Source organism: Emydura macquarii, unplaced genomic scaffold (assembly GCF_026122565.2).
Source record: "Emydura macquarii macquarii isolate MOO-44397 ecotype Brisbane River unplaced genomic scaffold, CSIRO-AGI_Emac_v2 contig_1119, whole genome shotgun sequence".
NCBI lineage: Eukaryota > Metazoa > Chordata > Testudines > Chelidae > Emydura > Emydura macquarii.
In genome coordinates, this window is record NW_027131256.1 from 10,799,959 (window position 1) to 10,821,236 (window position 21,278).

The following is a 21,278-nucleotide window of genomic DNA, read 5'->3' on the forward strand; positions in this document are numbered from 1 at the left end:
GCTACGCCACTTGATGGGATGGTTTTATTACGTTGACTTATGGATCAATTGAGTGGGTCTTCACTGACCGCTCAGTCGATCCAGAAAGGTCGATATGACGGCAGCAACTTTGCTGTCAGTGTAGACATACCCCAAGGTACTCCATTCCCTCAACTCCCACTGACCTCAACGAAAACAGAGGATGTTCAACTGCTCAAAGCATTCCGTACAGCGTAACAAGCTCAAAATAATCAGCATATTCCAATTTATTTTTGCCTATACCTTATTTAAATGGCAGCAGCGGCAGGCCACCTAGATTTTTTGGATATGCACCATTTTGTTTAAGAAAATTTAAATGATTATATAAAGTGTATTAAAAGTAAAGCCGTGTTTAGGCTAACTTATTCCAAGTTCTGATAGATCTTTGAATTTTATGTAGGTAAGGTTCATGAATAGCACTGAACTTAAAAAAATAAAATTATAGTACACTCTTTTTTTTTAAAAGAAAATGACAAAACAGCAGTATATCCAATAATCCGTTTTGACTACAGTTCAAGATGGCTTACTTCAAAGCTCTAAAGGCTTACCATTAAATATATAATGTACCAAACTGAATAAAAGCAGATGTAGATATCTTCAAAAAATCATATGTATAATATGTCCTTTCAAACTCTTCAAGTCCCAGAAGGGATCTACTTAAATACATACCACTTACGTAAATTCAGAAGAAGCGGATGAGTCAATTAAAAGCCATCCTTGGCTTCATTTTACTGCTTGGATCAAGCTACTAATAATAATAGTTTATCATACTGACTTAATCCTTGGTAAGTGCAATTTTTAGACTGAATAACTTTAAGGGACTCAAATGCCAAATCTCAACAGTAAGCCTTGTTTCTCTATTTTTACCCAAGTAAATTAAGTGCCAGTCTTCTATCTAGGGATTATGAGCACACCGCGGTTTATAATTAATTTACAAGGCATTTCTTTGCATGCATTCTTTGAATTTTTAACACCAGACAGAATTCAAAAGGAGAAGCCTTTCAAAATCATCAGTAAGAGCATAAAAATGAATTCATGCACAGTTTCAGAGAGATGCTAATTTTTTTCAGATTAAACGCTAGGGAACAGAAACACCAAAGCAGCACTTAGCATGGGTTATTATAATGAAGTCAGAATGATACCATGTATATATTTCTTTTCATTAAAAGCATAAGCTTATTGGAAAACAATTAGCTAGATAAAAAGTAATTTGCCGAGTGTTCCACAAAAAGATCCCTTAAAGAATGAACAGAGTGATTGTTTAATTATTATGACACTATGAAGGCTTTAAAAAAAGACTTTGAATGTTCATGGGAATTTAATTCTTATGAAAATTGCCAAGCTGACGGCCCTGGACACAGATGTCCTCTATTTGTCCATAGAACTGGTACAGCACATATAGAGGAAGTGCCCTGATAATTCTCCTCAACCTTAGCCTGTAGAGAGTATATCATTATGGGTTAGGTGCTAATTTAATCTCATTTAGATCCATTCCATCCTTGGGTGTCTCCTGAGACTTCCAACAAGAATGCTAATCAGTGCTAACAGTGATGGTGTTTTTGTAATGTGGCTGCTTGACTGGTAGGAACTGGTCACCACACAGATTGCCAAAGAACCATCATATGGCAATAACATTTGGTCACCACCAATGTGGGTTGGATCTGAACTGATGATCTAGACGTGTAAATTTCTTTATTTTATTACCTGTCTTCTGAGCCATGAGGACATATTTTGCTGGTTGGAACAGAGACATCCTATTTTATCTACTCAGTAGAGGTGGTGTGTTTTGTTTCTGTTTTTGTTTTTTGTCATCTAAAAAGGCAATTTTTTTCACTATCCCCATTTGTGAGGAACTGTGACATTGTCTTTATAATTAATCTTACCAGAATCTGGCTTTTTCCTTGCGACACTGGATTCCAGTGATATGTTTGAGCCCATGTGAAATTTAGTAACATCCTGGACTGTTACTTTGTCACCTGTGAAATGGAGGAAAATAAAATAAATGTATACATGACAGAACACATACATAAAACTCATTTTCAAACTCTAGCTAAAACAAACATGAGCCTCATAACATATAACAACAATGGAAAATATGTGTACTTACTGAACCTCACAATGAGACACAGCACAATGAAAGGGGCAACAAACTGTAGAAACGGCTAGTGAGATCAAGGACTGGGTAACAGCAGAGAGATTCCATGATTACTCAAGAAGGGCTAATGCCCAACATGACAGAGAAAAAACTTGTTTCCTTTTTTAATATATGAAATAAATGTATTGACTCTTGTAGAGGGCCAGCTCTTTTTTCCTCCTAGAAGAGACTCTTTCTTCATCCCTAATATGGAACCACTGGAGATACACTGAACCAAACTCAGACCATATTTGGACTACTGAAGGCATAATGTGGGTGAAAATCAGTTTGTATATAAAGAACTGTCCTATTTACATGTAATGTAAACAGATTAAAAAAAACCCAAAGTGAGTGGCACTATAAAGGCCAACATAACTATTCTTGGTACAGTACAACGGTTTTACATACTGACAATTAAGACACAGCTAGACTAATCTTAATATGCCTTCCCCTAACAAAATGAAGTGTATTTACATATCCCATTGGTTGCACAATGGCTAACTTTGATAAACTGAAATAGAGGAGATTCACAGCAATTTTTCACAACTGTGGAAAATCCATCTGTACAGTTCTTACTGTACTCAGTACATTACTTTAAAAACAACTAATCACAACAAAGTTTTGTCACAATTTACTTTCCAAATGACTTAGAACACTGTGTACTTAATTATAATTTGGATAACACTTCAAAAAAATCACCTAAATTAATATAGCACACTAGCTGAAAATGAAAACCAGAGTCAAATAATTATCAATTTTAAATTCAAGTCCAACCTGACCACGATGTTAAAAAAAGATTGTATAGATTTAACAGCTGTCCTTAAGACTGTTTAAGTGTCAGATGTACTGTTCCCACAATATAAATCAGATACTTTTTTTTTTTTTTAAAGTAACTGTTATTCATTGATCACCACTTAGGGGCCTAATCCTGCCTTTAAGTGCAAAACTGTGACTGGCTTCAGTGGAAACAGGATCTAACCTTATAACTGTAATCCTGAGAAAATTTCCAATTACTTATCAAGCTGAACAATAGCAGACTGGTCACAGTAAGTCTTCTAGGCAATCTTCCTAGAGCTGTCTTGAGGAGCTGTTATAGTGTTATAGTACCCAGAACATGTATGGCCTTAGTGAGCATGTGATAACAAACCCAAGCTAAAATGATCCCAAAGTCATCAGTTATCTTTACAGATGGGCCTGTCAGAAGGCAGCTGCTCCAGAGGCACCCTCCTGCAGCAGGCTGTGGTATGACAGACCCACCTGCCTCAGTTTCCCCTCAGCCCAGCCTTAAAAAGATCACAGTCTCTCTCACTGTCCAGTTCAAAATCCCACCCATCATAATTTATTCATGATACACACAATATTCTGTAGAACCCTCGTGGAAAAACCATTCTCCCAGTTCCCACAGTAAAATATAGAAAGACACAGCAATTTTCCATTCCCCTTTCCCGGGATATCACTTCAGGTCATCCACCTATGAATCCACCAGAACTCTGATCCCACTTCCTTGTTCCAGGACCCCACTTTCCAGGTCATCCACCTGAGAGTGACCAGTCTCAGGAGTCTTCTACTCAAACACAGTGCAATGACTCAGCTCTTTTCTGGCTCCTGGCTTTGGCTCTCCAGCTCATGAAGGTTAGCAAACTTCCTCCCCCTCCCACTGGTCTCCTAGACCTCAACCTTTTCAACCTCTCAGAACAGGCCTTCTGGCTCAGGAAGCTCAACAGGCTATCCCCTCCACGGGTCTCTTACCTTTTAGTCCTTTACAGCCTCTGACTCTCCAAATTGGTAAGGTCAGCATGTCTGCTAGCCAATTTCTCCCTATTCACAAGGAAGGTCCACAGACCTTTCTCCTCTCTTCAGCTTCCCTTTCTTTCTTGGGCAAACTTTCAGTCTGTGCTCTCAGGCAGTATTTCAGATCTCCAGCTCATCCGGTCTCCTCCTCTCTAAGGCTCAGGTGCCCTCTTTTAAACCCAGTTGGAAGGAAGCTAATCAGTCACAGGTACACTGGACCCATACAGATCCACAAACTGGAAATGGCTCAAACCAAAACCCTAGATCCAACTGACTCTGAACTTTGGGAAGTTCCAAATCCAGATTTGAGTTGTGTGTCTCAGGCCTGTTTCCACTGCAAATATCTAGAGCATGGTTACACCTGAGAGTGACTGACTATCCAGTGACTATCTAGTCAGATAGAATTCTTCAGCATACTTCCACTGCTGCATGCCTCCATCCTTACCCGCCGCAAAGGATTTAGTGACTTAAAAGACACAATTAGCCACTCAGTGTTGGTTTGTCATCCCTGATTTTCAATAAACCTCCAAGGCATGACTAGATCTGATGATCTATTCAGCCAACTTTCATACTTTCCACTAGTTGGCTTTCCAGTTTAATGATTCCCTCTTGAAAAATCCTGTCTCCATCCTCAAGTTCTCATCTGCTTTCTCATCTTCTGCCATTGAGTTTCTTCATAGTTTGGGTAGTTTGAACTAAAAAAGCAATATTATGATCTCAGAATTTCAATATTTGAGGTTAATAAAAGTAACATTTACTGACAACATCCCCCCCAAAAAAACTCTGTGTCCAAGCTCACTGGCCAAACAGGAGGTAGATCTGTTACTCTATTGCCATTCTGCAGGTTCTCAGGATGCTCAATACTTTCTGATTATGTTTTATTGTATTACATACCTAAGTTATATAGTCACACACACGTATATAAACACAGCATAATCGTACTCTTTGACAATTAACAAATGATGTATTTCATTTCCCAGATTAACTGATATATATGTACATTCCCCAGTATTTAAATTCCTGGCTGACCTACTGAGCCTCTTGTAAAGTTAATTATCATTATGTAGGGAGTTAGACATTCAGTAATCCTCACATCTATGGAAGGCATGATTTCTCTCAAATTCTGGTTTAGTTATATAAGGAGATGGGTTTGGACAATGCATATTCTTTAGATTTCAAAGCACTTTACAAAGGTAGCTCTGCATTATTACTCCCATTTTACAGATAGGGAAACTGGAGCTCCAAAGCATCAAGTGACTTGCCCAAGGTCACACCATGAATCAGTGACAGAGTGGGACTGGAAAGGGTCTCCTAATTCCTATTCTGATGCCCTGCCATTGAATTACATTGCCTCTCAAAGCCACCCCGTATAACTGACTTGATTACAGTCTACTTTCAGATGATTTATAGCACTGAGATAGATCTTCACACGAGCAAAGCAATGGATATATTTTAACTAACGCTCACACACTAGAGACTTCAGATTGGTGCTCCAGGTCAGGCATGAGATCCACTGGCAGATCTGTGTGAGTAGCGATCACACAGTTCAATGTCTGCCTCAAAAAGAAAAAAATGGTGCATACCATGAAACATAGGGGAAGTACGTTCTAGTTTACTACCCCATCCCAGATCAGATAAATCAATAGACTGTGGAGGCACATTGACAAAAACAATGAATTATCCACTATGCCAAACACAGCTAAATTAGGCCATCTTGAAGAAAACAAGTCAATTTTATATGACAATTTAAATGGTATTTAATTAGGCAATAGGGAAAAACAAATCCCAGATTTCCAGGAGAAAAGTTGACAGAGCCATAACATTGGCATGGTTGTTCTGTTTTCCCTGTTGCCTGATTAAATGTAGCTCGAAGTTGTGTGGTTTTGTTTATTACTTCAAGGATTTAGTGGTATTTGGACTACCCAATAGCATGCTATTTGTCATGATATCTGTCATTCCAGTGTAACAGTTTATCATGAGAATTTTTTCTCACCACATTCACCCAAACTTTTGAATAGTGATGTGTATGTCTGACAGTGTTTGCATGTGTGTGTTTATATTTTTCTCTGGCTTTAATCATGCCGCCTGGAACAACACAATATCTAGTGTCCCCTCCCTCCATCCCCGATGGTAGAAATACCATAAAACCACCAAATTTCAATTCATTCATTTTCCTGGGAGATGGAATGGGGGGAGTTCATGAAACGACTAACTCAACTACCTAAACATTTGAGTCTCTGTAGAGCCTGAGCACACAGCTCTAGTTTGAAAGGTGGGGGGAAAAAAGGGCAGCACATACAGTGGGTGGTTGTGATAGAAACAGACCATTCAATTCCTGCACAAGGAAAATGCTACTTTATAGGAAGCCGATTGAAAGAAACAAAAAATACCTACTAGTACATTGTACAGAGCTTTAAACTGTCAGGATCAAATAAATATACATGAGGCATTAAGAAAACCACTTTTTCATTATGACACAAGCTTTGTAGATTAAGATAAATAAGCAGCAATCAAATTCAAGGAAAATTATAGAAAATGTTGCCTCACATTAGGAAGAGAATTTTAAAAAGTTATTCAAATGCTGCCTGTGTCCCATTCTCATGGTCAATTTAACACCTGGCACCAGAGTCAAGAATGTAACTAGCCAAAAGGCTGAAAAAAGTCAGCCAGGAAGCCAGCCAGTCTTATATGCTGCTGCTGGAAAAACACATTCCACAGTTTAGCATCTGGGTCCTCCAGCTGCCAAGCACACACTGCATGGGGCAGCATATCTTGGCACTCATGCCACAGCCCAATGAGGAAGAAGAACTGGTGCACAGTCCAAGAGCGCTATTAGCAAGAAAGGAAAAAGAAGAAGAGCCCAGCTGGTATTAGGATGACAGACTAGCCAAGGTTCTTCAGTAACAACGCTTGTTCAGGGGAGAAAATGTATGCAATGTCTAAAGGGAAGCCTGCAAATATGCTGCTGTTTACAATCTAATTTAAAATTCTAGTAAGTTTTGAGTTATACCAGTTAGCAATGGATGAAAGAGTGTAAGTTTTCCAGAAGGGAGAAAACTGGATTTTGGGGAAAGCAATATCTTTTTCCCATATGGTCCTGAATCCCTAAAATTCTACCTTTCCTATAGGGTGAGTTCCATTGAGTGACAACGAGTTCCTCATTCCCTGCTGTACTGGCAGAATTTTAGGGCTCTGTCACTGTAGAAATCTTCCTTTCTTTAAATCTTTTCTTTGGAGTTCAGGATTCTGTCAGCTACCATGAGCTACATATTAACTAGGGATGATACAACAGAGTTCTATAAAATTGATTACTATCCCTTCATCACACAAAAATTGTTCTAGGTAAGCAAGGATGGTTTCTAGGTACAGATGTTGGGCCTACTTAACCATAATACTGAAAAGCTATGTTACTTTACAAGAAGATTAGATGACTCTAATCTAATCTAATCTAATTGGATGACTCTACCTCTTGGTCACTGAGGGTTTGAATAAGGCCTGGGTGTTAATGAATTGATAAAAGCCCTAGTCTTCTGTCAGTGAAACACAAATACATGAAACAAACTGGTGGGCTTCAGTGCAGTTCCAAGAGGACAGATGTAACTCACAATAAACATTATGAGTTGGTACTAGCAGTTCTGTTACTGGGTGTGTCAGCAGGCAAAGGACTGAATGGAGACTGCATAGTGCCATCTCTTCCCTACGTCTGTCCCTACTGGATCGGACCAAAGAGCATTTGGAGCAAGAAGGAGATTGTTGAAATTAAACAATTTAATATACATGTGAGGTGCTGAATTGACAGACGTTGAGTTCCAGAAGAAATCTTTTAGTCTAGAATCCTCAAACATAGAAAAAACACAAACTGACCAGTGGAAAATGCTGCTAAAAGTGTCATCTTTCAGAGAAAATGTAAAAGCAAGATCCCGACCACTTGCAATTAAAGATCTCGTAGTCTCTAGCAGGCTAATATTTGTGTGGTTATTTTCTGTACATCACCTAGCACAGTGAGGAACCCAATGTAGTAATTTTATGTATTTAATGTAGTATACTATATTAATTCTCTTTGTAAAGTACTACTTAAGTACTGTATAAGCAACTGCATTTAAACATGCAATATTTAGGCCCCAATTGGCACTATCAGAAGAATAACTATTGGGTCTAAATATATATTTAAATGCAGTTGCTTATACAATACTTAAATAGTACTTTAAAAATAGAGTTAATATAGTAAATGACATTAAATACATAAAACTACTACATTTATATTACTGATTTATTTAGCTTTTGTCCATATTTGTTACCTGAAGGACACAAAAAGTCACCTCAGTAGAGGACTAGATGTTGGAGGGGAACTGTAAAATTACAACAGGGCCATAGAATCAACAAGAGGGAATTTAGTGGGGGAATCTTAGACATCTATACATAAATGCAAGCAGTATGGGGAATAAACAGGAAGAACCGTAAGTCTTGGTATACAAGATAAACTATGACTTAATTGGCATCACTGAGACTTGCTGGGGTAAATCTTATGACTGGAATATTGGTAGAGGGATATAGTTTGTTCAGGAAGGACAGGCAGGGAAAAAAAAGGGAGGAGGTGTTTATATTATACATCAAGAATATATATACTTGTTCTGAGGCCCACAAGGAGGTGAGAGGCAGACTAGTTGAAAGTAGGGTTGCCACCTATGCGGTTTTTAACTTCTGTGTCCAGGTGCCATTTAGGGTTGCCAGGTGCCTGGTTTTTGGTACTCAAACCAAAAGTCTGGTTCTGCGGGGCAAGGGGAGGTGCTGGGTCATTAAGTCGTGCCAGCCCCTGCTCATCTGGGGCTGCCTCCTACCTGCAAGCAGGCTCCTTTAGGTGATCCAGTGAGCAATGGGGGGAGGGGAAAAAAGGGAAGGAGAGGAATGAGTGATGGGGGTGGGGCATTGGGGGAAAAGGCAGAGAAGGCGGGGATGAGGCAGGGCAGGGAGTGGGTCCTTGGGTTACCAGCTATTAGTTGAAAGTCCTTGTGTAAAGATAAAAGGGGAAGAAAAGCAGGATGATGTTATGGTAGAGTACTGACCACCAAATCAGGAGGAGGAGGTGGATCAGGCATTTCTAGAACAAATAACAAAAATATCCAAAACATAAGACCTGGCAGTAACGGGGATCTTTAACTACCAGACATCTATTGGAAAAGTAATTCGGCCACACATTAAATTCTATTAAATGCTATTAAATTCTTAGATTGTATTGAGGACAACTTCTTGTTTCAGAAAGTGGAAGAAGTAACCAGGGGGGCAGCCATTTTAGATTTAATTTAACAATGAGGGATCGGTTGAAAATCTGAAGGTGGAAGGCAACTTGACTGAAAGCAATTATGAAATGATAGATTTCATGAATTTAAGGAAAGGAAGGTATAATTTAATGACCTAATACCAAAAGGGAATCCTACAAAATGTGGAAACATGGACAAGTTGCTAAGGATGAATACAAAAGAATAGCACAAGAATGTTGGGACAAAATCAAAAAGGTTAAGGCACGAAATGAGTTAGCAAGGGACATAAAAGCACAGTAAGAAGAGGATCTATAAATACATTAGCAACAAGAGAAAGATGAAGATAAGAATAGGTCCTCACATAGTGGAGAAGGAGAGTTAATAACAGTTGACAGCAAGCAGGCTGAGGTGTTTAATTCCTAATTTGCTTCAATCTTTACTAATGAGGTTAATTATGATTATGGCCAGATGCTTAATGTATGAACAAGGAAGGAAGGAACACAAGACAGATTAGGGATGGACAGGTTGAAGAATATTTAGTTGAATTAGATGTATTTAAGTTGGCAGGACCTGATGAAATTCAACCTAGCATACTTAAGGAACTAGATGAAGCAATCTAGGGGTTTAAGAATTATCTTTGAGAACTCCTAGAGGAGAGGTGAAGTCCCAGAGGACTAGAGAAGGGCAAAATAGTACCTATCTTTATAAAAGGGAGCAAAGAGGACATAGGAAATTATAGACCAGTCAGCCAAACTTTGGTAACTGAAGCGATCTGAATGATTAAACAATCAATTTGTAAACACTCTTAGGTTAATAGGGTGATAATTAACACCCAACACGGATCCCTTAAGGTAGCTCAGTGGTTTGAGTGCATGCTTTGCATGTATGAGGCTGTCCTGCTCTAAGCAGGGGGTTGGATTCTATGATTTGTAAAGGCCAAATCAACCTAATTTCCTTCTGGCCTAGTGGATGGGGTGAAGCAGTAGACATAGCACATCTTGATTTTCATAAGGCTTTTGACACAGTTCCACATGACATTTTCATAAGGAAACTATGGAAATGTGGTCTAGATGCAATTACTATAAGGTAGGTGCACAACTGATTGAAAAACTGTACTCAGAGTAGTTATCAGTGGTTCACTGTGAAACTCAGAGGACGTAGCTAAAGGAATCCCACAGAGGTCTGTCCTGGGTCCAATACTATTCAATATTTTAATTAATAACTTGGATAATGACTTGGTGAGTATGCTTATAAAATGTGCAGATGATACCAAGCTGGGAGGGGTCACAAGCACTTTGGAGAATAGGATTAGAATTCAAAATGACCTTGATAAATTGGAGAATTGGTCTGAAATCAACAACATGAAATTCAATGCAGACAAGTGCAAAGTACTAGACTTAGAAAGGAAAAATCAATTGCACAACTACCAAAAAAAAAAAAAAAAAAAGAATAACTGGCTAGGCAGTAGTACTGCTGAAAAGGATCTGTGGGATTATAGTGGATTGCAAATTGAATATGGGCCAATAATATGATGCACTTGCGAAAAAGGCTAATATCATTCAGGGATGTCATATGTAAGATATGGGAGGTAACCGTCCTGTTCTACTCAGCACTGGTGAGTCCTTGGTTGCAGTGTTGTGTCCAGTTTTGGACTAAGAAAGATGTGGACAAACTGAAAAGAGTCAGAAAAGAGCAACAAAAATTATAAGAGGTTAGAAAAGCTCATCTATGAGGAAAGGTTAAAAAAAACTCAACATGTTTAGTCCTGAGAAAAGAAGATTAATTGAGGACCTGACAATAGTCTTCAAATATGTTAAGGGCTGTTATAAAGAGGACGATGATCAATTGTTCTCCATGTCCACTGGAAGAAGGACAAGTAGTAATGGACAATTTGCAGCAAGGGAGGTTTAAGTTAGATATTAGAAAAAACTTTCTAATGATAAAGATAGTTAAGTACTGGAATAGGCTTCCAAGGGAGGTTGTGGAAACACAGAATCATAGAAGTGTAGGACTGGAAGGGACCTCAAGAGGTCTTCTAGTCTGGTGGTTCTCAGCCAGGGTTATGCATAGCCCTGGCAGTATGTAGAGGTCTTTCAGGGGATACATCAATACATCTAGATATTTGCCTAGCTTTACAACAGACTACATAAAAAGCACTAGCAAAGTCGGTACAAACTAAAAATTCATAGAGACAATGACCTGTTTGTTTATACTGCTCTATATACTACACACTGAAATGTAAGTTCACTATTTATATTCCAATCAATTTATTTTATAATTATATGGTAAAAATGAGAAAGTAAACCATTTTCAATAATAGTGTGCTGTGACACTTTTGTATTTTTATGTCTGATTTTGTAAGCAAGTAGTTTTTAAGTGAGGTGAAACTTGGGGTACTCAAGACAAATCAGACTCCTGAAAGGGGTACAGTAGTCTGGAAAGGTTGAGAACCATTGTTCCAGTCCAGTCCCATGCTCATCATTGGAGGTTTTTAACAACAGGTTGCACAAACCCCTGTCAGAGATGGTCTAAGTACATTTGGTGGTGCCTCAGCAAGGCGGGGCTGGACTAGATGACTTCTCGAGTCCCTTTCAGACCTACGTTTCTATGACTCTCTGAGCTGGTATTTGGAATTTCAATCGCTCCAGTAAAGTGGTGTTGCCATATGCTTACTGTGAAGCTTAAAGTGTTTGTAAAGAAGAGTTTGTCTCTAAAATAAAGTATAAAGTATAAATGAACATATGTATAGGACTTCCTGGAGCTAGTGTATCTCAGGCAGGCATGTGTCCAGGACCACAATTCAGAGCAGTTTCTGATGTTAATGCTGATCTCAAGAAGTTGTTTAAGAACAAACTAGAGCTCAGGATCTACCAGTTTTCATAATTAGAAATAAAAATCACCAAAATGAATTGTAAAAATTATAGACAGATCACTACAACCAGAGTTTTTAACGTCTCTGGTCCTGATTCCTCTTTCACAGCAATATAAATCAGGAGTGAGAGAAGAATCAGATCTGGTTTCCTTCTCTCTCTCTGTCGATACTTTCACCGAAATTCTTCACATGACTAAGGCAGGAATGACTTCTTTATGAACAATGCTGATTGGAAACAGAGTGGCCAGAGGCTTCTAAGCGTTCTTTTTTGAAACACCTAGGCCCCTAGACTTTCGGACGCACAACCAATTATACAACAGGCCTTGCTTTTGGAAGGATAATTAAATAAATTCCAGCAAGCCATTTACCATTTTCTTAAGGCTTGGCAACTCAAACTCCCCATGACATTTTTTTGGGTTTGGAAAGGTAGAAGAAAATATCTTGGTTAACATTCACCATCACAGTCAGATCCCTAAGCAAACAGTGCACAGACATGCTCATACTAAAAGATGAAGAGTTTACTCTGCAGCACAGCCACTTAGTGACAAGTTAATAAGAAGTCTCTTTCTAGTAATCACAATCACTCCATTACTACCATTTTAACAAATGAAGCTTCAGCAAATGGTTAACTCCCTGCACAGCTATTACAAGCTGTTCAGATGGTCTCTCTCTCTGTTTAGTGGCAATAGAAATGCCTTGTTTCATTACATAATGAGAATTTGTCAGCACTTCTCTGATATAATTACCCCCAATTTCCTATCTTCAATTTGAATGCTGCTATAACACTGTTTTTCCTCCAAAATTTCAGCCTGGTACAAACTGATGGATTGACAGTAATGGAGACTGAAGGCCTCTATCAGTTCTCAGGATTGGTACAGCACGGGCAATGATGGTGCAAGCATCCCCCCACCCCTAATATATAGCCCATGTGCCTCAGCCTTGACCTGAAAGGATTATCCTTAAGGGTGACAGGATATTTCTGTCTCCTTGGACTCACCACTGGGTCTGCCAAACAATGGTTTCATAATAGTTCTTTCTGGCCTTAAATTCCAAGAATAAATAATTTCAGTCCCATAACAGGTACATACAGTCTCTTTGTCTGCATTATTTATTGTTTTCCATACCAGACAATGTCCCAAGATGATAAACACTGGAAAACTTTCAAGCGGAGCCCAGGGAGTTACAGTCACACCAAGGACAGTTCTACATCACACTGTACCATCCTGAGAATTTGATTTAATAATTTTCACTTTCTTCAACACACAGTATTAGAATATAAATACATTGCTCTGTCTGGCTGTACAGATCATCGGGCACTGATGATTAGATGGTTTTATTTGGTGAAGGTACGTTTGGTAGAAGAATCAGGCTAGATTAAACAGAACATACCTCCAACAAATACATCCATCAGAATATGCAATGTAGAATATTACATGATGTTCTGAACAGAGTAATTTCTTTATTTTCCCCCAGTTTAAATGTATTTCCTTCTTCTCTTTGGAAAAGTTAAAATGATTAAGGCTGGACTTTTCAAAGAAGTCTAAGGGAGTTCAGAGCCCAGATCCCATTGAAAGTCAATGCTGGCTGTCGAACTCCCCAACCCCCTTTGAAAATACACACCTAAATTAGTGACAGTGATGTAATTTAATGTATGTATCTGGATAATTTTTATGCTATTATTAGCAGTGATAGATAAATCTCCAAAGGTTCAGTTTGTATAAGAACATTTTCTCACACTTATGTAGCACTTAAAGGATCCCAAGTTCTTTATATGCTATTGCAAATAGCACCATGGAAATGCTATCATCTCCTTGGTTAAGAAAGGTTAAAGGAAAAGTTATGTTTGATTATGAATACCAGCAGAAATTGAATTAAAAAGGACAAGTGGTGTTTTTCCCAAATCCCCCAAAATGTTTTTGAATACATTTCTCCACTTATTGAGGTACGGCAACTGTGAAAGTTAAAGAAGTAGCGCTAACTCTGATGTAACTTGCATCATCTTATTACTTGTTCCTGCTCCTCATAAAAGAGTCTGAGCATACAGCAGTCTGAACGCGAGAGAGGCCAAAATAAATACACTCCTAAATGTGGCCCTAAATCTGCTACTGGTTTACAGCATTTTTAAAGTGACCTCCACCGTTTTGACCAGCTCTTTGAGTGATACTTAAAGAACAGCTTAACAACTTTGCTCAACTTATTACACGACACTGAATTTATTATCTGGGAAACACCAGTTACCAATAGACACCCTAAAATCTATTTTCAACTTATAATAATTAGTAGTGAATGCCAGTATTGTACAAAAACCAACACAAAGCTACTTGCCAAATTCTTAAACTGAAACAAAGTAGTTGTATCTTGGAGATTGGAATCATTTGCTCAGAAAAAATTTGCTTGCAGTTTGGGGAAAAACCCCAATTTGTCCTATTCAATTCATTTTATATTCATCTGCCCATATATAGGCTTTCCTTTTATATTCATTCATCTTCACTGTTGGGTAAGTTGGGTAAATCTTAAAATAAATCACTGATCCAATTTTCAGCTGATATTCACTTATTTGGCCTCTGATCAGTTGGATTTACAACTTTGATTCCATTCATACCAAGAACAGTAGATCTGTGTTTTGGACCCTGCATGCTTTAGTTCAGAGGCCATTATAATTATGACATATACCACAGTGCCAGCAATCAGCACTGGACTCAGAGAAACTGCACATGAACCTGATATTTTAGGGACATCAGTGAGGTGTGCTTGTGCCAGGGAGGTCAGCTAATACGGTCCCCAATCCACTGTGTTCTCAGAAATGAATGGATCTCCATGGGTCAGACTTTATTTTCTTCTATGTTTGCACAGCACCCAGTACAATAGGACCCTGACTTTTGTTGACAAACTCGGTAGTGTAGACCAACTCTGAGAGTGGTATGGAACTTGATCTCAGCTTGGAATCTCACAACTGTAATTGTACTGTGTAACATCCAATTAGCTCCATTTGAAGCTATACATGGACCATATATAAAATAGTAGGGAAAATGTATGCTTTTTATAGTGGTACTGAGTCATGACAGTCATAAAGTACCATAACATGATCAGAAAACAGCAAATGAATTACAGTATTCCAGTTAGAGAGTTCACTTCTATAAGTAAGTAAAAGGAGGTCAAACATGAATTTCAGAGAAAGCTAGAGGGATTGAACAGGTACGCTCCTGATACAGTCAAAAATATTGCAGCGAAAATATATCTGTAAGCATTACCTGTTGGTGTCCCACCCCATCTCATCACTCCAGCAGTTTTTGTTCTACCAGGTCCTGGTGTTGTCTTGGCTGGCGCTGCAGAGAAAATAACACCAAAACACTAAGATCATTTTTAATTAAAAAAACCCACAAAACACTGATAGCCGGGCCCCTGCAAACTGAATTCCCTATTGGCTAGAGAAGAAGTGATGTAATAGTGGTATTGTGGCTCATGCATTATTGGATTTCTTTAAAAAAACATTTGTTTGAAAAGTAGGCCTCGTTGGTTGATACACTGTAACAACATTGGCCACGTATGGGAGGCAAACGGGAAGATGTGGCTGTAGAATGGATCACTAGAATGAGGGACCCTCATATTGACCAGTAGTCAGGCTGTGTATGACACTGAGAGAACATCCAAAGATATCCACTTTGGAGAGAAGCAATGAGGCAAATACAATGAAAAGAAAGAAACCAAGTTAAATTACAATGGAGACGGAACTGGAAAACATCGTGTGAGGAAGAGTCCTGCTGTGGCAGGAAATGGAGATGACCTAGTAGGTCTTTGCCATCTTCAAAGTCCAATTCTGTGCTCATCTATAGATAATTATCAACAACTGGCTTAAGCCATTGTTTACAACACATCATAATTATAGCATCACATAGGAACCAATGAATGTAAGTTCTTCAGTGACAGCTTCTTTAGGCTTCATCTGATTTGTACTATCTTGGCAAACGGAATTCACTACTAGTAAAATATATACCACTGTGAAACAACGGTATCAACATGCTCTTTTTTGTATCTTTAAAAACCATTTCATCTGAAAGTATGCAAACATTTTTTAAAAATGGAAACAACCAACAGGGTATGGTTTTATATTCTTTTATTTCCCATTCACAGAATGGTTGCAGAATCCACCAGTTGCATAATTTGATGGTAGAATACAAGCTATCATTGAAAAAATAATAAAAATTTAAGTGAGCAAAGTCCCAACTGCCCTCACAAAATTCTGGAGCAAGTTGAAAATTGGAACTCTGGGGTAACTAAAAAAAAATTAAGACTGAGATTTGTATGAAATTTAACATCAACAAGGACCACAGAAGAAATATTGTACTGTTTATATTATTCATTTACATATTTAATTAAACAAAAATCTTGAACTTTGAATTTCTTGAAGATAGTGCAGAAATTTCAGTAGACCATACTGTGCCACTAATTTTTAAACCAAACTCCCCATTTACTCCAATGGAGAATTCTGCTTCAAAATCAGTGTTGTGAAATGGTTCAGTGTGTCAGAGAAGTTACACAGTGCACTGCAAAAACTGGGAGTTTGACATAAAATGTAAATTGAATTTATCAGAAAAGATGGGGGTCCTGGTTACTACTGTTCCTGAAACAGAATGATATGGTACTTTCTAGTTTATGCTATGTACCTGGTCAACAGCTCTGTAAAAGTGGGAAATAATGGAACAAATCTTCTTCAAATGGAAGAAAATTAGAAAGCAGCTCTGAAAGTTTATCTGATTCAAAAAGATTCTAAAAAAAATAAATAAAATCAGCAAAGGAAAGACTACATCAATAGACCTTGTCAACAGAAAAGAGAATGCTGACTACTTCACAGTAATTCTTAAAAGATACAGCTAAAAGAAAGTGAAGCAGATTATATACGGACATTTTAAAAGACTAATTAATTACCAGGTCTGGTCTGTGACTTATCAGATATCTTGGGTCTTGCAGATGTGAGACGCACTTTATGTGGTGCTGAAAGAAACAAACTAAAGTTTAGATGCCATGATTGTGGGGAATAATAATGATCAAGGGAGACAGGCCCCATCAGTGCATTGAAGGAAAATGGGCATGTGCCAATTCTGTAATTTTCAACATATTTATTTAGATGCACATTGAAAGCCTGTGCTAGTTTCTTTAGCAGTCACATGTTAACTGTAGCCAGTCTGTTGAGTCTGGCCAACTGCATTCATGCTTAGCTTTAAGAGGAGAAGACATGAATTATTTTATACTCAGTTACACAATTGCATACAGATTCAGAGTCAGTTCTGCAGGGCATCTGTGGCCTTAAGAAATTTAATTAGGGTCTGTAAAAAAAAAAAAACAGAGTCAAGTATTCCAGATAAAGGCATGAAAGTTTTCAGCATCGCTCAACAGACATCTACAAGCAAAATGAAGAAATTCAAAGCAATGACAGCATGGGCTGGTGAAATGCAGTGACAGCGATCAAGTTCAAAAATGTGAAATGCTGGCCATTACCCAGGGTTGCCTCTGTTTTGCCAAACGGTTTTGATATTTTAGGTGTAATGGGTTCTGTAGAAATCACATAGGAAGCTGTAAATGTAAAACAGAAGTCAGTAACAGCTGAGTTGGCTACTATCATCTGACACCCAAAATACAGTTTAATAGGCTCAACAATTCTTTGCATCATAGTTTGTCATTGGGCTGTTGAACCTAGTAGCTATTCTGCGCTAGCAACACTGTATAATAATTTGTTAAGAGTGTAAGTGAAGAATAATATCTTTTTCATATGAAATTATTAAGGGAACATTTAAGCAGACAGAACGTCATTGTTCAGTTTGGAAAAAATGCCATAGGCCTATATCAAATATCTCATCTGAAAGATTGCCGAGTATATTAATACTTTGCACTCTTGTAACACTATCCATCTGAGAAACAAAACACACAGTAGTAACATGAACACATTAAACTTCATATGATCACGGTGAGGCAGATATTAGATTTTGATTGTACAAAAATAAAGTATATTTAGAACAAATGTTCCATGGCGGGGAGAGGGAGAAAATCAATTTTCTGAACATTCCCCACCAAATTTGGGAAAAACAGACACTTTTTCTTAAATTTGTTTTCTTTAAACAGCAACATTCTCTGCAAGTTTCATTTACTTGACTAAAGATATGCAATGAGATGAAATTCTGAAAATTAGTTTCTGAAAGTCCCTGTATTCATTGTTTGAAAGATGCATTCAGCTATCTTTTTGTGGATAGATTTTTGTGCCTTCTCCTCAATTAGTAATTCAACCCTTATATATGTGTAACTCACTGAGGTCCACAGGAGCTGCGTATATGCAGGACTACATGGTCAAGAAAAAGGGGGAAGCTATGATTAATCTGGTTGTAACAAGGCGGCATGACCTCCCTGAGACTGACAGGGACAGGCGGCTACCCACCCCCTGAGAGGCAGAGCCAGAACAGACCCGTCTGCCCCGCTGGACGCAGAGGGGTGGGACAGGAAGTATAAAGGGTGGACTCTGTAGCTCAGTTGGGCTGGGGCTGGCAGAGGAGACAGATGCCTCCCACCCGCTGCTGGAGCAGAAGCCTGAAGAGGACCTCTGCAGCACTGAGGGCCAGCCAGGACTGCCAGAGCTACTGGCCGACAAGGATGCGGAGGAACTGCTGGGACTTCCATTAGCTATATACCCTGGACACCCGTAAAGAAAAGGTACAGAGTGAGGGGATTGGAGGAAGCAGCCCAGGGACACCAGACACTAGTCCGGTTTTGTGGTCAGAAAGTTGGTCAGCGTGTTTTGGTAGGATCCCCACTGACCCAGCGGCGTAGAGCTCTGCCACTGCTAGGGCCCTGGGCTGGGACCTGGTGGAGTGGGTGGGCCCGGCTCCCCAGACTCCCTGCAGCCACCACCACCCTCTCAGGGTGGCCGCCTACCACCAAGAGGCCTGCGTTTGCTCCAGTCTGCCTGAGCCAGAAGGCCAGGTGATAGACTGCTTATAGCTCTGCCCTGCTGAAAGCCAGAGCCCCCTAGACTCCTTATAGCTTACCCCTGCCTGAGGGCCAGAGGACCCCCCCTCCCCACTGCTTAGAGCTCCGCCCTGCCTAAGGGCCTAAGCCCCTAGACTATCTGGTGCTCTGGCCCTGAATGAGGGCTCAATTCATTAGACTACCTGCCCTCCCTGAGGGCCAGAGCCCCAGAGACCACTCAGTGCTCTGCCCTGCACGAGAGCTCGAACTCCAAAGACTGGTAATTTCCCATTAAGGACTGTCTTTATAGATACCTGGCAGCGAGGGGGCGTGGCCTCACTCACACTGATGGGGAGTGGCAGCCATGATCCTCTTACACTAGCTAAAGTTAATTATTCACTCTATCCTACAGAATGCCAATGAAAATTATCACGACCGAGAAAGACATTATACCTTGTACAGTAACTGGAGTTCTTCGAGATGGGCAGTCCCTATCTATACTCCACTGTGAGCATGTGTGTTCCATGTCTGAGATCAGAAGATTTTTGCCTGTGCCCTTCTCCTCCACATGCCCTGAACTTAAAACATAAGAGGAGGTGTACACTGACCACGTCTCCAGTTCCTTCTTTACCATGAATCATGTGCAAACGAACCAAAGCACAAGGGAAGGAAGGCAGATAGTGGAATATATATAAGGACGACATCTCGAAAAACTCCAGTTCCTAATTATCAGTAAATATTTTCTTTTTCTTATTCAAGTGATAGTTCCTATGTGTTTTCCATTGTGGGTGACTGACAAGCAGTATTTGTTGAGGAGCATGTGGAGGACCTCTGTGGTACCAATGACTGGAGGACTGATATGCTGAAAGATGCATTAACTATAGAAACTTACACCAGGATGTCTCTCTCATGAAGGTATGGACAGAACCCCATGTTGCTGCTTTACAGATTTCAGTGAGAGAAACACCACAAAATGAGGGTATCAAAGTGGCCTTGGTTCTAGTTGAGTGGATTCTCATATCTTGTGGAGGCGAGATGTCAGTTAACTTGTAACACAGCAGAAGGCAGTCCAATATCCACTTTGGAAATCTTCGGGAAAAGATCACTTCCCCTCTCATCTGTTCTGCAAAGGGTATAAAGAGTCTAGGCAATGTCCTATAAGATGTTCTTCTTTGTAGGCAGAATGCCAGAGCCTGGTGGACATCTAGAGAATGAAGTCTCATGTCCTCACTGGTGACATGCGGTTTTGGGAAGAAGACAGGTGCGTGGCAATCCAAGATTATTTTAGGAATAAATTTAGGGTGAAGTCTTAAAGAAACGTTGTCCTTTTGGAAGATTGTGTTCAATAGATCAGCCATAAGGGCTCCCAACTCACCTAATCTTTAAGGTGATGGCAACCAGAAAGGCAACCTTTGCAGATAGGTGGGTCAAAGAGCATGAGGCCAGGGGTTCGAAAGAAAGCCTTGTTAACACTGAGGGGACCAGACTGAGGCTTCATCACAGAAGGGAAAGTTCTGAAGCCAGGGTGACCATCTGCAGATAAAGACATTAAGCTGTTTGAGATCTGAGTCTCCATCCTCCCTTTTTGAGGGGGATGAGGTAGTATTTTGAGTAAATACCCTTTGTCCAGTGTTGATGGGATACCAGCTTTATGGTTCCCTGATGAAGGTGGGATTCTACTTCTTGAATGAGCAACCTCTCACGAGAGTGGTCTCTAAAGAAGGGTGAGGAAGGGGTTTTGATGGGGGAGAGGAGAGGAACTCTGGTGTAGCCAGCATGAATGATGCCAAGAACCCATTTGTCTGTTATCGTCTGCCATGCTTGGGAGAAACAAGCTAGATGGCCACCATATTGTGCATAAGAATTTTGGGAGGACAGACATGGCATTTGGAACCATTATACCAGTCCAGTCAAAAGCATTTCTTAGCAGGAGGATGGGGTTGGAAGGAGGAAGGGGGGGGGGAACGTTTTCTTGCTCTGCTGCACCCTCTGTCATTCCCATGGTGGTTCATAGCCCCTCTGAAGATGAAAGGGTGAGGTGTCAGTCGTTGCTTATACTGTTGTGGCTTGTGGAATTTCCTCCATGGCACTGGAGTGTAGATCCCTGGAGATCAGAGGGTTGCTTTTGCGTCCTTCAATGAGTGTAATCAGGGCCCCCACATGGGGGGAAAAAGGGTACACTTTACCAGGGCCCGGAGGCCCTGGGCGGGCTGGCCCAGGCTGCAACCCCCATTACCATGAGGAAAAAAAT

At 39.7% G+C, this 21,278-nt stretch overlaps 1 protein-coding gene across 1 annotated transcript in view; it reads right to left on the reverse strand.

The window, feature by feature from the left end:
* The window catches only part of ABI3BP (ABI family member 3 binding protein), a 252,722-nt gene that overhangs the window by 52,982 nt on the left and 178,462 nt on the right, over positions 1-21,278 (reverse strand). The window contains exons 39-42 of the mRNA XM_067546154.1: positions 17,570-17,644; positions 17,000-17,065; positions 15,325-15,399; positions 1,902-1,994 (exon numbers count right to left, since the gene is read on the reverse strand). Coding sequence (XP_067402255.1) covers positions 1,902-1,994; positions 15,325-15,399; positions 17,000-17,065; positions 17,570-17,644 — 309 coding nt within the window. The remainder of the gene's footprint in view (positions 1-1,901; positions 1,995-15,324; positions 15,400-16,999; positions 17,066-17,569; positions 17,645-21,278) is intronic.